The 19,031-nt window shown below is 37.1% G+C and overlaps 1 protein-coding gene across 8 annotated transcripts in view; it reads left to right on the forward strand.

The window, feature by feature from the left end:
- LOC111151308 (ras homolog family member T1) overlaps positions 1–18,353 on the forward strand; it is a 63,110-nt gene extending 44,757 nt beyond the window's left edge. For 3 of the 8 annotated variants that reach the window (XM_022509204.1, XM_022509206.1, XM_022509211.1), the window contains 4 exons: positions 1,071–1,190; positions 3,067–3,269; positions 6,070–6,192; positions 17,256–18,353. In XM_022509204.1, the coding sequence (XP_022364912.1) occupies positions 1,071–1,190; positions 3,067–3,269; positions 6,070–6,192; positions 17,256–17,373 (564 nt within the window). In that variant the 3' untranslated portion in view covers positions 17,374–18,353. Of the gene's footprint in view, positions 1–1,070; positions 1,191–3,066; positions 3,270–4,330; positions 4,427–6,069; positions 6,193–17,255 lie in introns of all 8 variants that reach the window. The other 5 variants (XM_022509207.1, XM_022509208.1, XM_022509209.1 and 2 more) reach the window with 3 other exon arrangements.
- Positions 18,354–19,031: the final 678 nt, after the last annotated feature.

Below are 19,031 nucleotides of genomic sequence, written 5' to 3' on the forward strand. Positions count from 1 at the left end.
TGTGACCTCAGGCAAGTGGCTTCCTCTCTGAGCCTGACTTTCTTATCAAGCTAGCTAATCTGAGGAGCTCCTAACAAATAATAGCTACCAGAAAAAGCTCATTTCCTTCCTTTTTCTTTTTGGAAATAGTTTGTTCTGCCAGACAGATGATCACATTGAATTTCATACAATTTTCCCTCTTGATGATAAACTTTTTTTTTTTTTTTTTTTATGATAAACGTTTTTTTGTCAGTTTCTAATTTAACCTTGTTTATCTCCCATTCTTCTCCTGTTAAGTATAGTTCTACTTAACTGCGTACTCAGTAAATATAGCTGACTGTGAATATTCCTGTTTTTATTCTTATACTGTCTTTGTAAATTGGTATCTGTCACGCCTCTGACTATCCATGCTGTGTTTTATTTGGAAAATATCAAGTCACTTCTGACCTTGTACTTCCTTCTTCTCGACATAGGTGCACTGCCTTTAATAACTCAGTAGTACTGAATTTTACTCTTGCTGGATCATTGTCATAGGGGTGACATTTCTTTAGACGTTTTATAATAAACATTAAAAAAGAGTAGGCAGGAAAAAAAAAAGAGTAGGCAGTGGAGTAGAACAAAATGACCTTAGTGTAAAGAGTCTTTTTCTTTGTTTTCTTTTTGTTGTTGTTTTTGTTTTTTTAAATTGGTGAGGAGAAAAGGTGGTCTGGTAGAAAGAAAATAGACTTGAAATCATATTTGAGTTCAAATTTTGGTCTGATGACTTGCTAGATGTGTTATCTTAGGCAGTTGACTTAATCTGTTTAGCCTGTTATCTTACCTATGTAGAGAACGTGGGTAAACAGCCTGCCTAGAGCAGGTCAGTCACTAAAATATTTGCTCCTGGAAAACCTTAATCACCGTCAGTCCACAAAATCAGAAGCTACTTGTTGATCTACACTTCCCATCTCTAAAAATAGCCTGAAAAGTTATGCTTAACTTCTTTTAGAAGTACTTTATTTGGAAGTCAAGCAATAATAACACATCATGACTTTAATGAAACATCAATATTACAATATTAATGTTTCTTATTATCTTTTTCTTTTTACAAGTTACATGATATCTCCGAATCAGAATTCCTAACTGACGCTGAGATCATTTGTGATGTTGTGTGCCTGGTATATGACGTCAGTAACCCCAAGTCCTTTGAATACTGTGCTAGGATTTTTAAGGTTTGTTGTTCTTTTGGTCTGTAACTGTTGGTTTGGGCTGTAACTTTATATGGAGTTAATGGAATTATATAATGTGGTGTTTTCTAACTAGGGAGATATAAGAAAATCACTTGCAGAGCTTTTGAAAAATACATTTGTCTCCCATCGTTAAAGGTTTTGATTTCATTCTGAGGTGGTGGAGTCTAAGACTTCTGTATTTTAAAAACATTTTTTTCCCAAAAATAAATAGATAGATAGATACATACATACATACAAATAACAATATTTTTCCACATGTGACTCTGATGTGCATCCATAGTTAAGAACCTCTGTATTACTGGAAGGTCTTCTTGGCCATTAGGAATCCACATGGAGAGGTGCCACACTGTCTCAGTCAGTGGAGCACATGACTCTTCATCTTGGGGTTGTGAGTTTGAGCCCCACACTGGGTATAGAAATTACTTAAAAATAATATCTTTTAGGGGTGCCTGGGTGGCTCAGTCGTTAAGCGTCTGCCTCTGGCTCGGGTCGTGATCCCAGGGTCCTTGGATCGAACCCCGCATTGGGCTCCCTGCTCAGTGAAGAGCCTGCTTCTCCTTCTCCCTCTGCCTGCTGCTCTGCCTACTTGTGCTCTATCTCTTGCTCTGTCAAATAAATAAATAAAATCTTAAAAAAAAAAATCTTTTGAAAAAAAGTAGTGTACATGGATTATATATTGCCAGTTACACCAATAATAATAATAATAGAACAAGGGGAAAAACCAGAGGCTTGAAAAGTCCTCAGATTGAGATTTTCACCAAGATGCTATAGGAGTTAAAAACTGTATGTACCAAGGAATTTATTCTAGCATTGTTTTTAATTAAAAGAAAAAACTAGAAATAATCCAGATGCCTAACAATAGGAGGATGCTTTACTAAATTAAGACAGAATGATATGGTGGAATGTTAAGTGGCCATTAAAAATAATGGTTTTTGAATTCTGAAAACATGGAAGGTTCAGTGTTATATTTTTATTTTATTTATTATTTATTTGTAAGATTTTCTTTATTTATTTGACATAGAGAGAGACAAAGCAAGAGAAGGAACACAAATGGGGAGTGAGAGAGGGAGAAGCAGGCTACCCACTGAGCAGGGAGCCTGATGTGGGGCTCAATCCCATCACCCTGGGATCATGACCTGAGCTGAAGACAGACTCTTAATGACTGAGCCACCCAGGCCCCCCTCAGTATTATATTTTTACATGACTATGTCTATCATGACTGCAGCTATAGAAATGTTTATAGAGGGGCGCCTGGGTGGCTCAGTGTGTTAAGCCTCTGCCTTCGGCTCAGGTCATGATCTCAGGGTCCTGGGATCGAGCCCCACATAAGGCTCTCTGCTCAGCAGGGAGCCTGCTTCCCCCTCTCTCTCTGCCTGCCTCTCTGCCTACTTGTGATCTCTCTCTCTGTCAAATAAATAAATAAAATCTTAAAAAAAAAAAAAGATGTATATAGATGCATGTGCTTAAGGACTAATGATATGAAAAATGAAAGTAGTAAAAAAATAATAAAATCGTGAAGCAGAAATTTTTAAAATGAAAATAATGTGCTCTAGGATAGAGGAATTTAGGTGGATTTCTCTTTGTTTCAAAATATGGTATCTTTTTAATAAAAAATATCAATTTTTTTCAGATGTAATGAATCTGAAGAGTCGTTACAGATTTGTACAGTTACCAGCGTTAGAAAATTGGCCCTGGTCTTATGAGACTGCCTGGTCCACTGTTAGTCGCTGCCCTTTAGTTTACTTTCTCCCTGAAGCTATGCTTTGCCTAGCCAGAGATAATTTTTAGTACACATTTAATTAAATGTAGTAATTTTTTAACTTGTCATCAGATTGTGATTTTAGTTTTTATCCCATAGCAACACTTCATGGACAGCAGAACACCTTGCTTAATCATAGCTGCAAAGTCGGACCTGCATGAAGTTAAACAAGACTATAGTATTTCACCTGCTGATTTCTGCAGGAAACATAAAATGCCTCCGCCACAAGCCTTCACTTGCAATACTGCTGATGCACCCAGTAAAGATATCTTTGTTAAACTGACAACGATGGCCATGTACCCGTAAGTACTTGCTCTGCCATCATTTTCGTGCTGCATGGTTCATAATAACATCGCATGCCATGATTAGTCATGAGGGCGGGACCTTTGTCACATAGAAGTTGTTCAGCAACAGAAAGAGACTTTGTAATGAGAAGGAACAAATTTTGGGTAAACGTGAGTCTGGTTTGGGTGCCATACTAAAATCACACAAACAGTGCTCCTGACAGGATTTGTATATTTTTAAGCAGTAACTATTTAAACAGTAACTATTTTAATAGGATAGTACAATGAAACACAACCCGCGACCGAGCGTTTAAAAAATAGTTTTACTGCAGTCAAAGGGGGTTGACATCATGTTGCTTTATGTTTTTAAGACATTTCCGTATGAACAGAAAGTTCATTTTAATATTTTTCTGTTGATTCATTGACCTTGAGTATATGGAGGATTCTAAAATATTTTAGGAAATTATGTTTAAATTATAGATATGTTTGAGAATATAATGTCTTTTTTAAGTGCTGTAAAAAGTAGTTGTAATTGGAATTCCTGCTATATAAATGTCTCACATTAAGTGTTATGAACCATGAATTTTATGTACATTTATTGTATATCTATACATATGCATAAGCACATAACTGTGGACATTTTCATAGCTTACTAACTGCCTTAGAATTGCATGGTTCTTAATGGCATTCTCCTCAAGTACTGTGTGTGTATAATTCTGTTTTGTAACAAGATAGTTTTTCAGGCAGTGCGTTTCTCAAGACTTTAGCTTAATCTATTTGTTATTAATTTAGTCTCTAAATTATTTTTCCTCTTACGAAAATTGTGGTATAAAATAGAGTAATGATCAAACGTGGCTACGAACTGAAGTCTTTCAGAAAGGTGTTAATTTGTGCAGATTCTTCAAATCAGAGTTAACTTCACTGCTGTTCTGTTAACTAATACTTTTTGAAAAAAAAGGCAGCAAGCCCTTGAAATTCTATTTGTATTGGAATACAAGTCATTCCTGTTACTATAAGATAAACAGAACTTAATTTATGTTTTACCTTTGCTTTAAAACTCTCGTGTATGTTATCTACAGAGAGGATCATTACAGAAACAGACTCTCCCGAGACATGGGCAACACTGATAGAATAGAGAATTTGAGAAAAATCTGGGTCTTTCTAAAAACTGCTTTGTAAGTTACTTTTTCTTTATGGCTTCTGTGGGATTTTTGTTGACATTTTCTTGTAGATGACCAGATCTCCTTTCCTGCCGTAATTAACATTTCGTAATTATCCAGAAACGCACTGCTTGGTCAGGCTTGCTGCCTAACTGTATATGACAGTAGTGTTTTTTTTCTTTTTCTTTTTCTTTTTTTTTTTTTGTTTACTATGTAAATGCACTATTTTAATCTTGTAGATAACTGTAACTGTGTTTTCAGATCTGCATCTTTAAAACGTTTTGCTGCGATTCGTGTGTGTTTGTATGTATGTGTGTGTATATATGATAAATGTACATACAGGGACACTTGCTTATATGGTTAATCCCAAACTACTTCTCATGAAGCATCTCCCTGTTGCTAAGCATACTTTGCGTCTCCTTTTTGGTGGGTGGAGCCTGTGTATGTTGAAGAGTCAGACCGAATTGATAAAATAACAGATGGATTCCAGTATGACAGCTGGCAGTGACTTAGTAGCGTTGATACGTTCCTCATCACAAGTCAGGTTTTAAAAAAGGAATGTCTTGAGTCTATGAGAGCTTAAAAATTAATTCTCGTTTTTCTTCATGTTGGGAATTAGGCATTATTGGGATGCTGCTAATCTCCACCACCATGCCACCGTGTGATGTGGTCTCATCAGATCTCACAAGCTAAGCCAAGTCAGAGTGGGCCAGTCCTTTGACTGAGAAGCCTTTAAAAAAAAATGGGCAGGTGTTACAGGAAGTGCTGGCATTGATTCATCAGGCGGCGCTCTTCTGAGTGGGTTCGGCGCCAGTGCCTCTTCAGGGTGCCGTGACGGCTTTGACCACTGGGCAGTCCCTGGGGACCCCCTACTCTTGGTTGTTAGGACGGAGGTGAAATAGATTGCCTCACGTGCCTGTACCGACTAGTACAACTCCACTCAACCAGAAAGGAGTCAGAAAGCCTCCCTAAATTTCATATCTGATGCCAACTGGACCCATTGTTGATTTTTACATCCTCACCCAGAGTTTCATACTTTCATACTTAGCTGCTGTGTTTTCGTAGCAGATGAAATCAACCCTCTGTTTTGTTCACGTGGAAATTTATGAAGCACTTTGATTTCCTTCGGGAGCCAGGGTGCTTGATGAATTGAAGACCGTCTCCTCAGGGTTGAATATACTCGTCTTTTGACCCTTTTGTGTATTTGTCACTCTTCTCCTTCCTGGTTTTTCAGGCATGTGTGTATGCTGAGGGAGGAGGAGGGAATGGTTCCTTAAATGCTAGCACACTTTGTCCTTTTGGTGGGTGCTATGGCTTACTCAGTTTTTCTTTTTATTAATTTACACGAGGGTGCCATCTATTATTGTGCATATTATTCCACTAAAACTCTTGTGATGATAATTCCATCCCCCCTCCAAAAAAGCCAAGAGTATTAGCTAATTTTCCTTAGGTTTTCTCTAGGGAGGGAGGAGGGAGCTATTGCTATGTACTGTATTTTTGGTAAATGTGGAATTCTGCACAACTTTAGCATGCCCCACACTGTCCTTTTCCTTAGTGTTGCTTATGCCTAAATCTTTTTTTTTTAAGTTGGCACACCCTAACTTGTGCCGTATTTGTAAGTAAGAACTCAACTCCTGTCCTTCTGTGTGTTTTCGCAGCCATGCCCGGTTACGCTGTATGTGCACCTGCAACAGGTGTACATTTTGCATCTGTCAGAACTTCCTCAACTCAGACTTGCTGCAATCTGTAAAGAACAAAATCTTCACTGCAGTTCTTAACAGGTTCTTAACTTTATTTACTGGGTACCAGGCATTCTGTTAAAATACAAAAGAAAAAAAAAAAGTGGATAACTCTTCATTATACAGATACTCACTACAAAGACCACAAGCCAACTGATGCCCAACTAACTTCCACTAAAATTCTCACCGTGGTGATGATGTTTTCAGGGGACTATAAAATAAGATTTTGGATTTCTTTTTTCATGAAGTTTAAAGTATCGTTCATATGACAGGATAATATGTATAGGGAGATTAAAACCTTTTGGCTGAGAGTTGTAGAAATAGGTGAGGACTTTCATAGTAACAAAAAGACACATTGAACCCAAATGTGAAACTGTACTCGCTTACGTTCAACTAATATAACTTCATTAAAACCACACTAATGCGAACGGTATCTCGGGTTTGAAAATTTTCTGTATTATAAGTACCTGGAATGTTTATGTGAAAGAGCATGGCTTCTGGAAATGAGGATAATAGCTAACTTTGAGGATTCAAAGGATTATGAGAAAGAACAAAAGATCTGTAGTACTCATTTTTGAGGTCTTTATAATTGAGCCCAAAACATATAGTATGCCTAGAAAGTGATACGCTTTTTAGAAAGGGAAGGGAAACAAATAAGTAAGATATTTACATTCCCTCAAAGCAAAGAACTTGGAAGGTTATATTCTTATTCTGGTCATGCTTCCCTTGTTCAAATTTACATTTTGTGAGCATTTAAGAGACTATGGACTATAAATTTGGATCTGCTGTAAATTTTTTTGTCTAAAGATGAGTGTTTTGAAATCGACACTCAGCTCTCATTGGGAGCTGGACTTGATTAAGACACATGATCAAGCTAAATAGACTTTGGTTAGAAATGGGTCCATTCTTGGTCTTACTGTTGGACTCTCACTGAAGGCTAGTGGGCTCTGACTGTAGGATAGTTTGTGTCCACCAGCAGAAATAGTAGATATGGCTATGAAACAGTGAGACTATATTTAATGTGGGTCAGAAACTGATCTTGAAGGCATTCTAAAAAGAGTTTCAGTGACGTTTTGAGCACTAGTAGCTCTGGAATAAGAATGCAGCCATCTCAGGTGACTGCTTTGAAGGGACTGCCACACTAATTTGGTGGTAAAGTTCTGCCTCTGTCCTTTGAATGGCATCTTATAATGTAGTAACACAGATTCTCTTATGAGGACTATCTGAGAAAATGCAAGGCTAGTTCAAACCAAACAACATTCAGAAGCTCCGGTGTTGGAAATGCTACCTAGAGTCAGAAGAGATTCCAGAACTCTCTGGCCTAACCTCCCATTAGAATGCCTTCCTGAAAGCCTTCCTGTGGAGAGTACTGTTTATCTGCTGATGGCTTTCCTCACCGGAGAGGATTTTTGCTTTTGCCTTTGCTCTTTATTTTTATTTTTTAACTAAAATGATTTCCCTGTAACTTTCTCTCCTTTAGTTTTAGTTCTGCCCTTTAGAACAACATACGACTATTCTACTCCCTCTTCAACCTAGCAATCCTTCAGACATTTGAAGACGGCCATCATGTCTCCCCTAATTTTCTCTTCTCCAGGTAGAACATCCCCATTTCTTTCAGCCTTTTCTTAAATTAGATGGTTTAGTGACCTCATCAGTCCTGGTTGTCCTCGTCTGAAAGCCCTTTAGGTTTTCAGAGTTCCTCTTAAAAGAGGTGCTGCTGAGAATGGGGAGCAGTGCTCCAGGTGTGATGGGACCAGTCTCGAACAGCGGGGTCATGTCCCACAGTCAGAACAGCACCTGTCTGCTGCATGAAGTGACGTTGTTAGCAGCCCCATCCCACTGTGGATGCATATGAATCTTGGGGTTCACTGAAATCAGATATTTTTTTCATACGAGGTACTATTAAGGCAGCATCCCCTCCTCTCTAATTGTGTACTTGACATTTTTAGTTGAGTCTTTGAATCTAAACACAGATACATATGTATCTCTATTAAGTGTCATATTCTTCTTTTTGATCCATTTGTTCTAGCTCAGTCATTTCAAACATTATTTCTGTCATTTGTCCCATTATCTATCTCTCTTGGCATTGTGTTATTTGCAAACTTGATAGATATGTCTTCTTTATCGTTCAAGTTATTGATAAAAAATAATGTTGAATACCAAGAGATTGGAGAGAGAGAGAGGGAGCCAAAGCCAGCAAGCCCTGAAGTATTCCCTCGGAGAACTCTTTTCCCAGTGACACAGGTTTAAAATTCTTGGGAAAAGATTATTCTATAAATTAAAAATATTTTATTATCCAGTCCATATTTTACCTTAGTATCTTATAAGAATTTCATGGAGGGCTCTTTTGAAATCAAGATGCAATTTCCTTTTCTTTTTTTCCCAATATGTAATTTCTAACACATTCTTCTGATCTATCAATCTATCAATGTAGTAATTCTATCCAAATAGGAAGTGACATCTATTTGGTGTCTTATTCTCAGTGAACCCACCTTGGCTCCTAATAATTGCTAATCAAAACCATCTGTTTCACTTATTCTATGAGATCTTGAGTGTCCGTAACTTGCAGATTGATTGATTGTCTGCATCTTTAGGGACAATTTTATTCTTAGGTCGGTTTAGTCAGCTTCCAAATGGAAAAGGTTGGGTGTGTATTAATTGATGAGCTTGCTCATGGTAAAGTACTCTGTACAAAGATCTTTGAAGGGAAATCAAGTACATCTTGTCATATCTATTTATAAACTAGAACTAATTTAATGGTAGTGTCAGCATACATCCCCGACATCTAGTAATCAAGAATGGAATGAATGAAAAAGATGAGGGAACCCAATGTACCTTTCGAAGAACTCCTTCCTGATTCCTTGCAGTGTTTCAGAATTTTGTAGAAGTCCAGTGGGAATTTAGGACTTCTGTACTGAAGTTTCCCCTAGTTTACAAAAGGATGTAGATAAGGTAGATGGGGGTGGAACCCCAGAACTTGAGTACCTACAGGATCGGGATAGGTAATGTCAGTGCACAAAGGTGGTCAGGTATGAGAAGTAAGAGACGTAGGGACTGTGACAGGCCCTGTCTAAAAGAGGCAGCCACAACTCAGCTCTGGCCTTTTGTTGTCCGGGCTGGCTGGTGCCAGGTCTTCTGATTCTGTGAGACACGAGACATCAGGATTTTTATGTGAAATTTCCTGCTATTCAAATAATGGCAAGTAAATTTAAGTCTTTAAAAGCACTGATCAGAACAAAACATGTTTACAGGCCAGCAGCTTGCAACCTCAGTGTTAAGATACGGCCTAGAGTTGTGCAATTGCAGGATAAAAAAAAAAGAAAAACATACACCTAAGGAATGAAAATATCTCCTTCCCCTTCCCACCAACCAAGTTCTACTCCCTTTCTCATGAAAGAATCTGAAAAAATTGTGGAGTGCTGGGTTTGCCTCCTTTCTTTCCTCTCTCTTTCGGGTTGTGGCAGCCTTTGGGTGTTGGTCACTGTTGGTTCGCCATGCTAGATGTATCTTAATGTTATAAAGCAGAAAAAGGATTGATTAATTTGCTAAAGGTCATTTAGGAATTTTTCACTGTAATTCAGTAGGGAGGAGTCTCACTCAACAATAAGCCTTAGATCTCTGCTTTTAGAAAGCTGCCACGTCTTGTAGTTGAGTTAGATGTGTAAAAGAGTAGTTTCAAAATTTTTACGGAAGCAAAGAGTTTTAGCGAATGTCTGCAAAGAAATTGACAGGTATTGGTGCATACATGTTGGTCTCAAACTTAATACCTTGTTTCAGTATGCTTGTAAACATGTTGGTTGAAATAAATCACTTGCAGAGATAGTACATGTTTGAGGCCACATTAACCCTTTATCCCCCTCTGCCCCTGTGATTTATTCCCTCAGACTTAAGTACCTGCTTTAGATAGGACCCTGCTGTGAGCTGGGGCAGAATATGAAGATGAAGAAGATAGGGACCTGCCTTTAAGTGCCTCTCTAAATACTATGTTATTAAAAATTTTTCCTTGAACTTTGGTTATATTTTCAGGAACCTTAGTCCCTCAGGCTACAGAAGTAAGGCTATCACCTGATCACGACAGAATTTAAGCTAATAATTTACATTTAGGCAGTTCCCACAGATTCATTTCTGAAATAATCCATTTTTTTCCCTAGCTATCTATTTTTGACCAGTAAACATTGTCCCCCTTTTTTTGAGCTTATTTACTGACGCTACATATTTTAAGTAGAGTAGTAATAAAATTTGTTTTCTTTTTAATGTAATTGAATATATATTTATTTCAAGATGTCAAAAGTGTTAAACTATGTATCTGACATGTAACTTTGTTCTTTAATAATTACGATCTCACCCTAGTGGTCTGGACAGGTTTATGTTTTTCTTTAGGACAGTTTATGAATAAGGGGACTTATTTGAATTTAAATACATTTGGAAGATGATTAACGGGGTCAGATGATTTTAATCTTTGGCATTGCTTTCATTTCAAATAGTGTAAATCATGGTACTGGGAAAATACACCTTCTGGTTATATTTTTATTTTAATTACCTTTTTAATCTGAAAGTGTTATAATCCTACATGATTATGTAGGAGTGAGCTGGATTGTTGGTTTGAACTACCCAGGATTCTGGTTACCAAGTACTTATTATTCTGACTTCAGAAGACTCCTACTTTGCATGACTTTGTTACTCTTCTGCAGTGTGCTGTGGACGTTAACTTGTCCTTTCCTTTAGGTGTTCATTTTAATTTGTATGTCTGTGTCAACTTAGTCACTTTTTTAACTTCTCTCAGCCCCTATCCCAGCTAATTTCTGTGTATAACCCTCCCACTTCTCCTAACCTATAATTTAATCAAAATGTTTATTTTATAATTTATTTTGGTGTGATTTTCTTTGATATGTATTTTGGTTTTAGGATTTCTTTCATCCCATTTTATTATTTGCATCAGCCATATAAATTATTTGTTCATGTTACTTCTTAAGTTTAGTAGCAGCATTTTACTTTAGCAACTAAGTGCATAGATCACAGTGAGTGCTTACAGCAACCCAAAGGTATGATGGATGGTCATTGTGGCCATTGAATTCTTTGCCCTATTTTTTTAATGCGTTTTTAAAATTGGGTGTATGTGGCATTTATTTTAAGCCATTTATTAATGATATTTGCCCATATTGCTTTAATAATCACCTAAGTTGCTCCTTCATGTACTTTAAAACCATTTTACTTAATAGGAGCCCCTTTTTGGAAGAAAGGATTTTATTATTGTCACACTGAAAGGAACTGCCTTTTCATGGGATTGCATTATGAAGAGGATAGATACCTAGAAATCTTAACGTCCTGGAGAGTCTTCTGGGAATGTAAGAGTTCTTAGGATATTATGTAATAGTGAACTATTATATCCAACAAAGTCTGTCCTGTGTTTTGGTTTCATATGAAACTTCTATGTTCCCTTGTATCAAGGTCCTTACAAGACATTTCTTTTACTTAGGATACAGAGTGTTATGTTTAAAATTATACAAGAGCTTATGTTACAGATTCTCATTAAGTAAGCTGCTGCTTGCTTATGCATTTTAAAATTTTTTGCCATTTGGTTAGAATATTAAAGGATGCCACAAGGAAAAAAAACAAAAAGGATGCCACAAGGTAGAGTTTGTTCTGATCTTTCAGTATCAGTAGATAACATAGAGGTATTATGTGTTTCCCGTGTATCTATGGTCATCTGTAAATTTTGGTTCTTCTAATGCTTGGTGAAGCATTTCTTGACATTGATGCACATTTACGTCCTTTTCCAAAGTATGTTACTATTTAGGCATGCTCAGTTAACAGCTTCCTTGTGATTTGTGTTGCAGTTCATCTGCTAGTTCCAGAACTAGCTCTAGTTCACTAAAAGAATTGTCATTAAAATTATTGTTAAGAGTAATGGCATTATTATCAGAAACGAAGGTAAAAGACACTTCACCAGGCAAAAACAAAACACCAAGAAAACATTGAGAGGAATAAAAGCAGGGAGGCCCAGAGGACTTTAAAAAACAAGCGAAATATTCAAAAACAGAACATTTAACTCTAGTTTTGGTGATCTCGGTACAGTTTTTAACTTGAGCTATGGAAGTGCAACTAGGAAAAAGCTCTATGTGCTATCTGTGAGCCCTAGTGACTAGGTTCCATGCATTACAGTTACAGAGGCGGTTGCAAAGTATTAAATTAAAAATTCCTACTTGAAATCCTTATGTGGGTAGAATTAGAAAATTAGAAGAACATTCATATTTCTGCATCAGTACATCTCTGCTTTGGGTTTGGAAAGGATGGGGTGGTAAGATGAGAAGAATGCAATCTAGGAAATTCGCATATATTTCTGCAAAGTTGCACAGACGGCTGGTAAAAGCACCTGGGTGGGACTGCTCTTCGCTGCCTTGAGTTCGCTCCATTGAACTTTTCTTTCCTCCTCATAAGAGCCTGCAACTGACATCTGGACCTTTCTGGATCCCCCCCTCGCCACCTTCCTTAAATTCTAATCTTTGCAGACTCTTAGGTCTCTGCAATATAGTGTTTATACCCCAGATATATAAAGACCTGGGACATGTTATAAAAAACAGTATTAAAAATACCCTATTTGGGAATAGCTAAAATTGGTTAATTCCATTGAGCCCTTTAGAATTTGATTATTTTGTTTCTAAATAGTGCAACTGATAACCATTCCTTTTATTATTGGTCAAATACACTGAACCGATAAAAATTTTAACTCATGTTCTTATATATGTTGTAAATTGCAGAGTGAATCAAAAGTATCTTGTCTGCCTGTTTTATGGCATTCTGTGCAGAGGTCCCTAGGAATTGTGGTTACTCTTTTATATGCCTTGTGTGACTGTTCACACAGACACTTCTTAATTTAAGCCTTTATTGCCTGAAGTTTGAAACCTTTCCTTCTCTCTGCCTTATTAAAAGTAGCAGTGTAGGGGTGCATGCCTGGCTCAGTCAGTAGAGTATGCAACTTTTGATCACCAGGTTGTGAGTTCAAGCCCCACATTTGGCCTACTTTAAAGAAAAAAAAAAAGCGCTTGACATCTGATTGGCATATGGGCCCTCAGGACTTCTAAGCAGAAAGCCAGCATCCAATATGAAGAATTTTCCACCTAAGAACTTAGAAGCTCTGACAAGCTTCAGATGATTAAGGTTTTTATTCCAGCATTTTGTCATTATTTCTTATGTTCTAATAAGAGATACTGCTGAACTAAATTATTGTACATAGAGAAGGAAGATGTGATTCTGGTATATCAATAGATTTTTTATTTTTTATTTAATTTTATTTTTTTAAGGTTTTATTTATTTGTCAGAGAGAGAGAGAGAGAGAAGGGGCACAAGCAGGGGAGGAGGAAGGCAGAGGGAGAAGCAGGTTCCCTGCTGAGCAGGGAGCCTGATTCAGGACTTGATCCCAGGACCCTGGGGTCATGATCTGTGCAGAAGGCAGACGCTTAACCAACTGAGCCACCCAGGAGTCCCTCAGTAAGATTTTTTAAAGAGAATCTTTATATATACACATGCACACACATTTTTGACCTTGTAATACTCATTTTTGGGAAGTCTCTTAAGGAAACTCTACTAAATACAGAGAAAAATCTTATGTAGAAGGATATTCATCCTTTAGTTATAGTCACCAGTAAATAGAGACCACCACCCATAGGGGAAGCAGATACAGTAAAGCTGTTAAAATGAGGTTTCTGTAATTTATGAAAAAGTCCTTACATAATAGTAAATTTTTAAAAAGCTATAAAGTTTTATAATTTATACACATTGTGTTTGCAGCTGTGTAAGAAACACATAGAAAAAGTAAAAGGAAATGCCCTACATTTTAATTAGTTGCCTTAGGTGATGGGACTCTAGGTGATTTTTTTTTTCTTCCTATTTTTATTTTCCTCATATCTTATAATGAGCATCTATTACCTTTTTGACAGTAAAAAAATAATAATAATAAACTAAAAAGAAAAAAAAAGCATGCCATAAGATAATTTATTCTAAAATGATATTTTATGTGAGTCATTTTGAAAGAATTATACTTCTGAATTGTGAAAGAATTATTTTTGCTTGAGTTTAGAAATGAACTAGGAGGCAGCTTCGTGAAACGATTGCTCTGCTTTCAGCTTGAGACCTGAAGTGGCAAACATGGCTCAGGTCTCATACTTAGGGAGTACAGTTAAGATCGTCTCACTGTTCTCTCTCCAGGTGCTGTCAGTCAGCTAGGCAGTGACGAGTGTGCCATCCATTATCAATGCTTTGTCATATATAGAGAACCTGGTTAGTGCATCTCTTAAATGCACATGCTAACTGCATAAAATAGGTCTCTAAGTAGGTTTCCATGTCTACAGGTATCTTACGCAACCACTATAAGGTTGATGGAGTCATTGGAATATATCTTACGAATTAATAGTTGCCTTAAGTTTAAAACTGGGTATATCTTGACCGTGTATCTTTATTGTTTCTTATATATAAATATGAACTGTTATTCTGCCTATAGAAGGCTATACTATAGCTTGGGGAAAACAGTAATTACTTGAATAATTCAAGTAATCTTGAAATGCAAAAATAAACGAAGCAATAAAGTCAGAATATATTAGTTCACGAATGGTAATACTTGCTTAAAATACAACAAAGGGAGTTATGTGAAACCGATTCCATACTCGAAAACTATTTATGAGAAATCATTTTGACTGATTTTACCGTGATGACAGCTAGCTGTAATCCTAGCCCTTTTCTTTCCCAAATTAAAAAAAAAAAAAAAGTAAAAGAAATCTCAAAAATCCTTCATCAGTGAAGATGCATCAAAATCAGAGAGAGACCAAAGCTGAAAAAAAAGCTCTCCTGCCCTTTTAGCCTGTTTCTCACTTTAAATTCTACACGTCTCTATTGATTGGGAGTTACAGACTTCGAAACTCTCATCATTGGTCTCTGGTAGTCCCTGAGTTTGGACTCCATTTTTTGCAGACTCATGTTTGCAGTTGTTGGTGTTCTGCAGTTAGAAGTATCGGTCAATTTCCTGACTCACAGTCGTTAACCTCATTTTGATGAATACTTACAGTCACCACCTCCCATCAGGCCCTGCTGAGGAACTGGTTTCCAGGGCTTCTCTTGGTGTTTCAGATCTAGAAGAACGAGCCTCGAAGGGATATATAGAGAATGTACATAACAGCCTTAGGTTTTCTTTCCTGATATGTGAGTGTTTCTGAAAAGTACCCATAGATACTTTTTTTTTTTTGAAGTTTGGCAATTTGTTACAGAATACATTTATTTTAAATATAGAAAGCATGAGATGCATCATATTAGGGTGGCAACACAATTTCTGTGTGGGATGTTTAATTGAGAGATGTTATTTTCAGTCCCCTTCTCTTGTGAGCTCTGCTGTGAACTGCAAACTGTGTGCATGTGTATAAAAGGTTAAGAGCCCGGGTAGCTGAGTGGGGTGCCATGCTGTTAGCAGACGACGAAGGCAGTATTACTCACCAGGTGCACGCCGTCCACTCTGTAGAAGATTCCATCTTCATGGCGTCATCTCATGGTCCACTTTTTCTTGAAGCCAGGTAACATTTCCCACAACCAGTGGGTTGGCCTTGTTGGAGTTTTTCCAGCTGGAAAACTGAAACCTACGAATTTTCATCCCTAACTGGGAATAAATAAATAAATAAATAAATAAATAAATAAATAAATAAAACATTGCCTGTGGAGGAACTAACTCACAAGGTGGAATGAACCCATGTTATCACTTTGCTTTGTAAAATAATATGTCAGGAGTGATTTTTTTCTTTCTTTCTTTCCTTTTTGCTTTCTTTCTCCTTCTTCTTCTTCTTTTTTTTTTTTTAAGGAGCTGGGGAGAATAAGAAATTGGAGTGCTGTGTGTTGTTTTGCCATGGTGATAAGCATGGAGCACTCTGGCTTGTATTGTAGACTTGTTTCTAGAATGGGCAGATTGTATTTTGTGATAACTGATCTGATTGGCACTCTGACGATTACTGAGGCAAAGTCATTTTGTACAATTGATATTCTTGGCTCTTAACTCTTTTGCATATGTCGGTGTTCTGGTCTTTTAACGATGTCTGACTTTTGCTTCAAAGCTGTTTGTTCCCTACTTGTGAAATAACCTGAACTAGACAGTCTCTCTAAGCTCTTAATTCTATAAGTTTTCTACATCTCCTCAGTTGTGCTCATTTAACTAAAACTCCAGTGACCCTTGAATAAAATATGCCCGCTTTTGCTTTCAAGCGTTACCCTCTTTATGGTAAGCTGTCATACTTGAGAACCTTGAAGGTGCTTAGCAGTGTCATTAACTGAGCATGCTCACAAACCCAGTTTGTGGTACAGGCTGTCCCTGTTCTTGTCATGCATAATACGGCTTCTTTTATGTCATTTACCTTTCAGTCCATCACGTTACATGATGTCCTTTAGTTGGTACCATTGTCACTGCCTGTCTGACTAATATCAGGGTTGGTTTTTTTTTTGTTTTATTTATTTTTTTGTTGTTCTGTTTTATTCTGAATTTTCTTTCTTTAACCAGCAGTAACCCAATTAATGCAAACTGGTAAATCTTCCCTATCCCCTTTGGGATTTTTTTGGGTAAATTTTTTCTGGGGCTCAGTGTTTTTAAAGTTGACTTTAAGCATTGCTCTTAGAAAAGTATGGTCACTTGTCGCTTAACTGCTTACATGATAGCTTTTGATTCCTGGCAGGAGATTGCATACTAAGTTCCATGAAATGGACTCTCAAAATTGTGAGATCTCGGTTTTACCTCTCATTTTGAAGGACCGTGGTGGGATTAAAAAGTAGTAGGTTGATTTGTCTACGTTCTCCATTTCCCATGTGAAGAAAATGTCTAAAATTTTAGATGTTGATTACTCCCACGTAGTAGCTAATTGTAAAGACATTCGTCTTTATTAATGTCTACGTTATGTCTAAAGATAATGATTATCTAAGCAATGTACGTGTGGCTCTATTGATAAATGTTTTTGGTAAGCATTACTGTATGCAATTAGCCTGACAAGTGTGCTAATACTTCCCTAAAAGTAGACTGTTAATGTAATTGGTATTTTCATACTAATCATGTTTTGAACATTAATTATATTTTCTGACTACAGGCACGTGACACAAGCTGACCTCAAGAGCTCCACGTTTTGGCTTCGAGCAAGTTTTGGTGCTACTGTTTTTGCAGTTTTGGGTTTTGCTATGTACAAAGCATTGTTGAAACAGCGATGATTAAAAAAAAAAATGCCCTACCAAAAACAAATACTTTTATGTATTTATGTATGCTTTAAATTCTGCTAGAAATATTGAGATATTTATACATGCAGAGTTACTTTATTAATATTTGTAATTCATGCATAAGAGTATTTTAATGATAGTTATAACTGCAGTATTGGCTAGCATATGGAAAGAAAGAGCTTAACAGCCAAACTCAAATGGCTAAATTTCAGAGGCCAAAAGGGAATATTTTGTAAATAATGTACATATTCAGGCAAGATATGGTCTCCCAACCTGAATTCTAGAAATGATGTTTCTAGATGTTTCTACGTGGTATTGTTAGTGTTCGGTTGGCTCACTCTCCTAGGTCTAAGTCAGCTCCGAGATTGTATTTACTCATGGATCACTTATTTATTTCACATTTTACTCAGAATGATCCTTTGGGTTCTTTAAAGAACACGAGGCACAATTTGCCATTTTCTCTCCATTTTTAAGAACGGAGGAGTCCTGGTCAGCTCACACCTCTCTTTCAGTCACTTGTGGTAGGCCAGCCTCGAAGCCGTCGTGCAGTCTAGAAAGTTGCCTAGCTGAGTGAAGTGCTTCTTGAAGGAAGGAGTGAGTTAAAGGCAGTTAGTGGGGGCGTGACCTATATGATTATGTTGCTTCCTTTGTCTGTATGTAGAATTTTATAGCCCTTTCAATCAAATGAGAAAAAAGATTTGTATATTATCAATGTTTTTAGTTTAAATAAACAGTCGCCATTACTACTACTGAATTTCCTCCCCCAGTGTATGTCATTCTCTAACGGCGTGTCTATGATAGTGTCCTACAGTGGCTGCATGTGTTGTAAAGTGTTCTCTATCTGGCTAGGATAACCCGGAGGCAGCACTTTTTTAAATGATAAAATAAATCCAACGAACATAAACTCTCATGATAAACCTATTTTTTTCCATCATCCACCTTTTCGAGTATTTAAATAAATAACTGCTGTGTACCGTGACCTTGAGTTTTCTTGTCTTACGAAGTCAATATTCCTGTACAGGTGTGAACGAAATCCTCTGGTTTCTATCTTTCTTACCTTGAAAATTATTTTTTGTTCAAGCAGATAATACTCATTAGGTAAGAAGACCAGTATGATTTGTATGTAGAAGAGGAAGTCTCTTTGAAAGCTGTGGGCAGATCTATTCTTCAAGGAGGCCAGTTGTGATCTCCCGCATACACCTAGCTCACGTGGTTCCGGCTGTGACATACATGTTTATCCGCGCCTCTAACATGGATTTTTTTCTTCTTTTTTGCTGTTCTGATGGACGTCCAAAGATCACACTCCCTGAACAGCTGGAAACAGCGTAACTTACGAGCTCTACACTTGTAAAATGACCTGGGCCGTATTTAGCTGCGTACTTCCCTGTCCCCCCACTTCCCATTTCTATTCTAAACTTGAGGAAAGGGAAAGTTAAGCAGAAATCTGATGACTCCTCCTTTTCGTCTTCTGGAAGCCTCCTGTTTACACGCGTCAGTTACACAGCCTCCAATGAGTCAGTTCTTTCCTTCCAAGTTCTTCCCTGTTCAGACTCAAATGGATACACTTTATAGATTGATAAATTTGTGAGAAACTGAGGAAGGTAGTTTGCCAAGATGTGAAAAGTGATGTTTATATATGTAGACTTTTCTCT

Source organism: Enhydra lutris, unplaced genomic scaffold (genome assembly GCF_002288905.1).
Source record: "Enhydra lutris kenyoni isolate GAN:26980312 unplaced genomic scaffold, ASM228890v2 scaffoldscaffold26, whole genome shotgun sequence".
Taxonomy (NCBI): domain Eukaryota; kingdom Metazoa; phylum Chordata; class Mammalia; order Carnivora; family Mustelidae; genus Enhydra; species Enhydra lutris.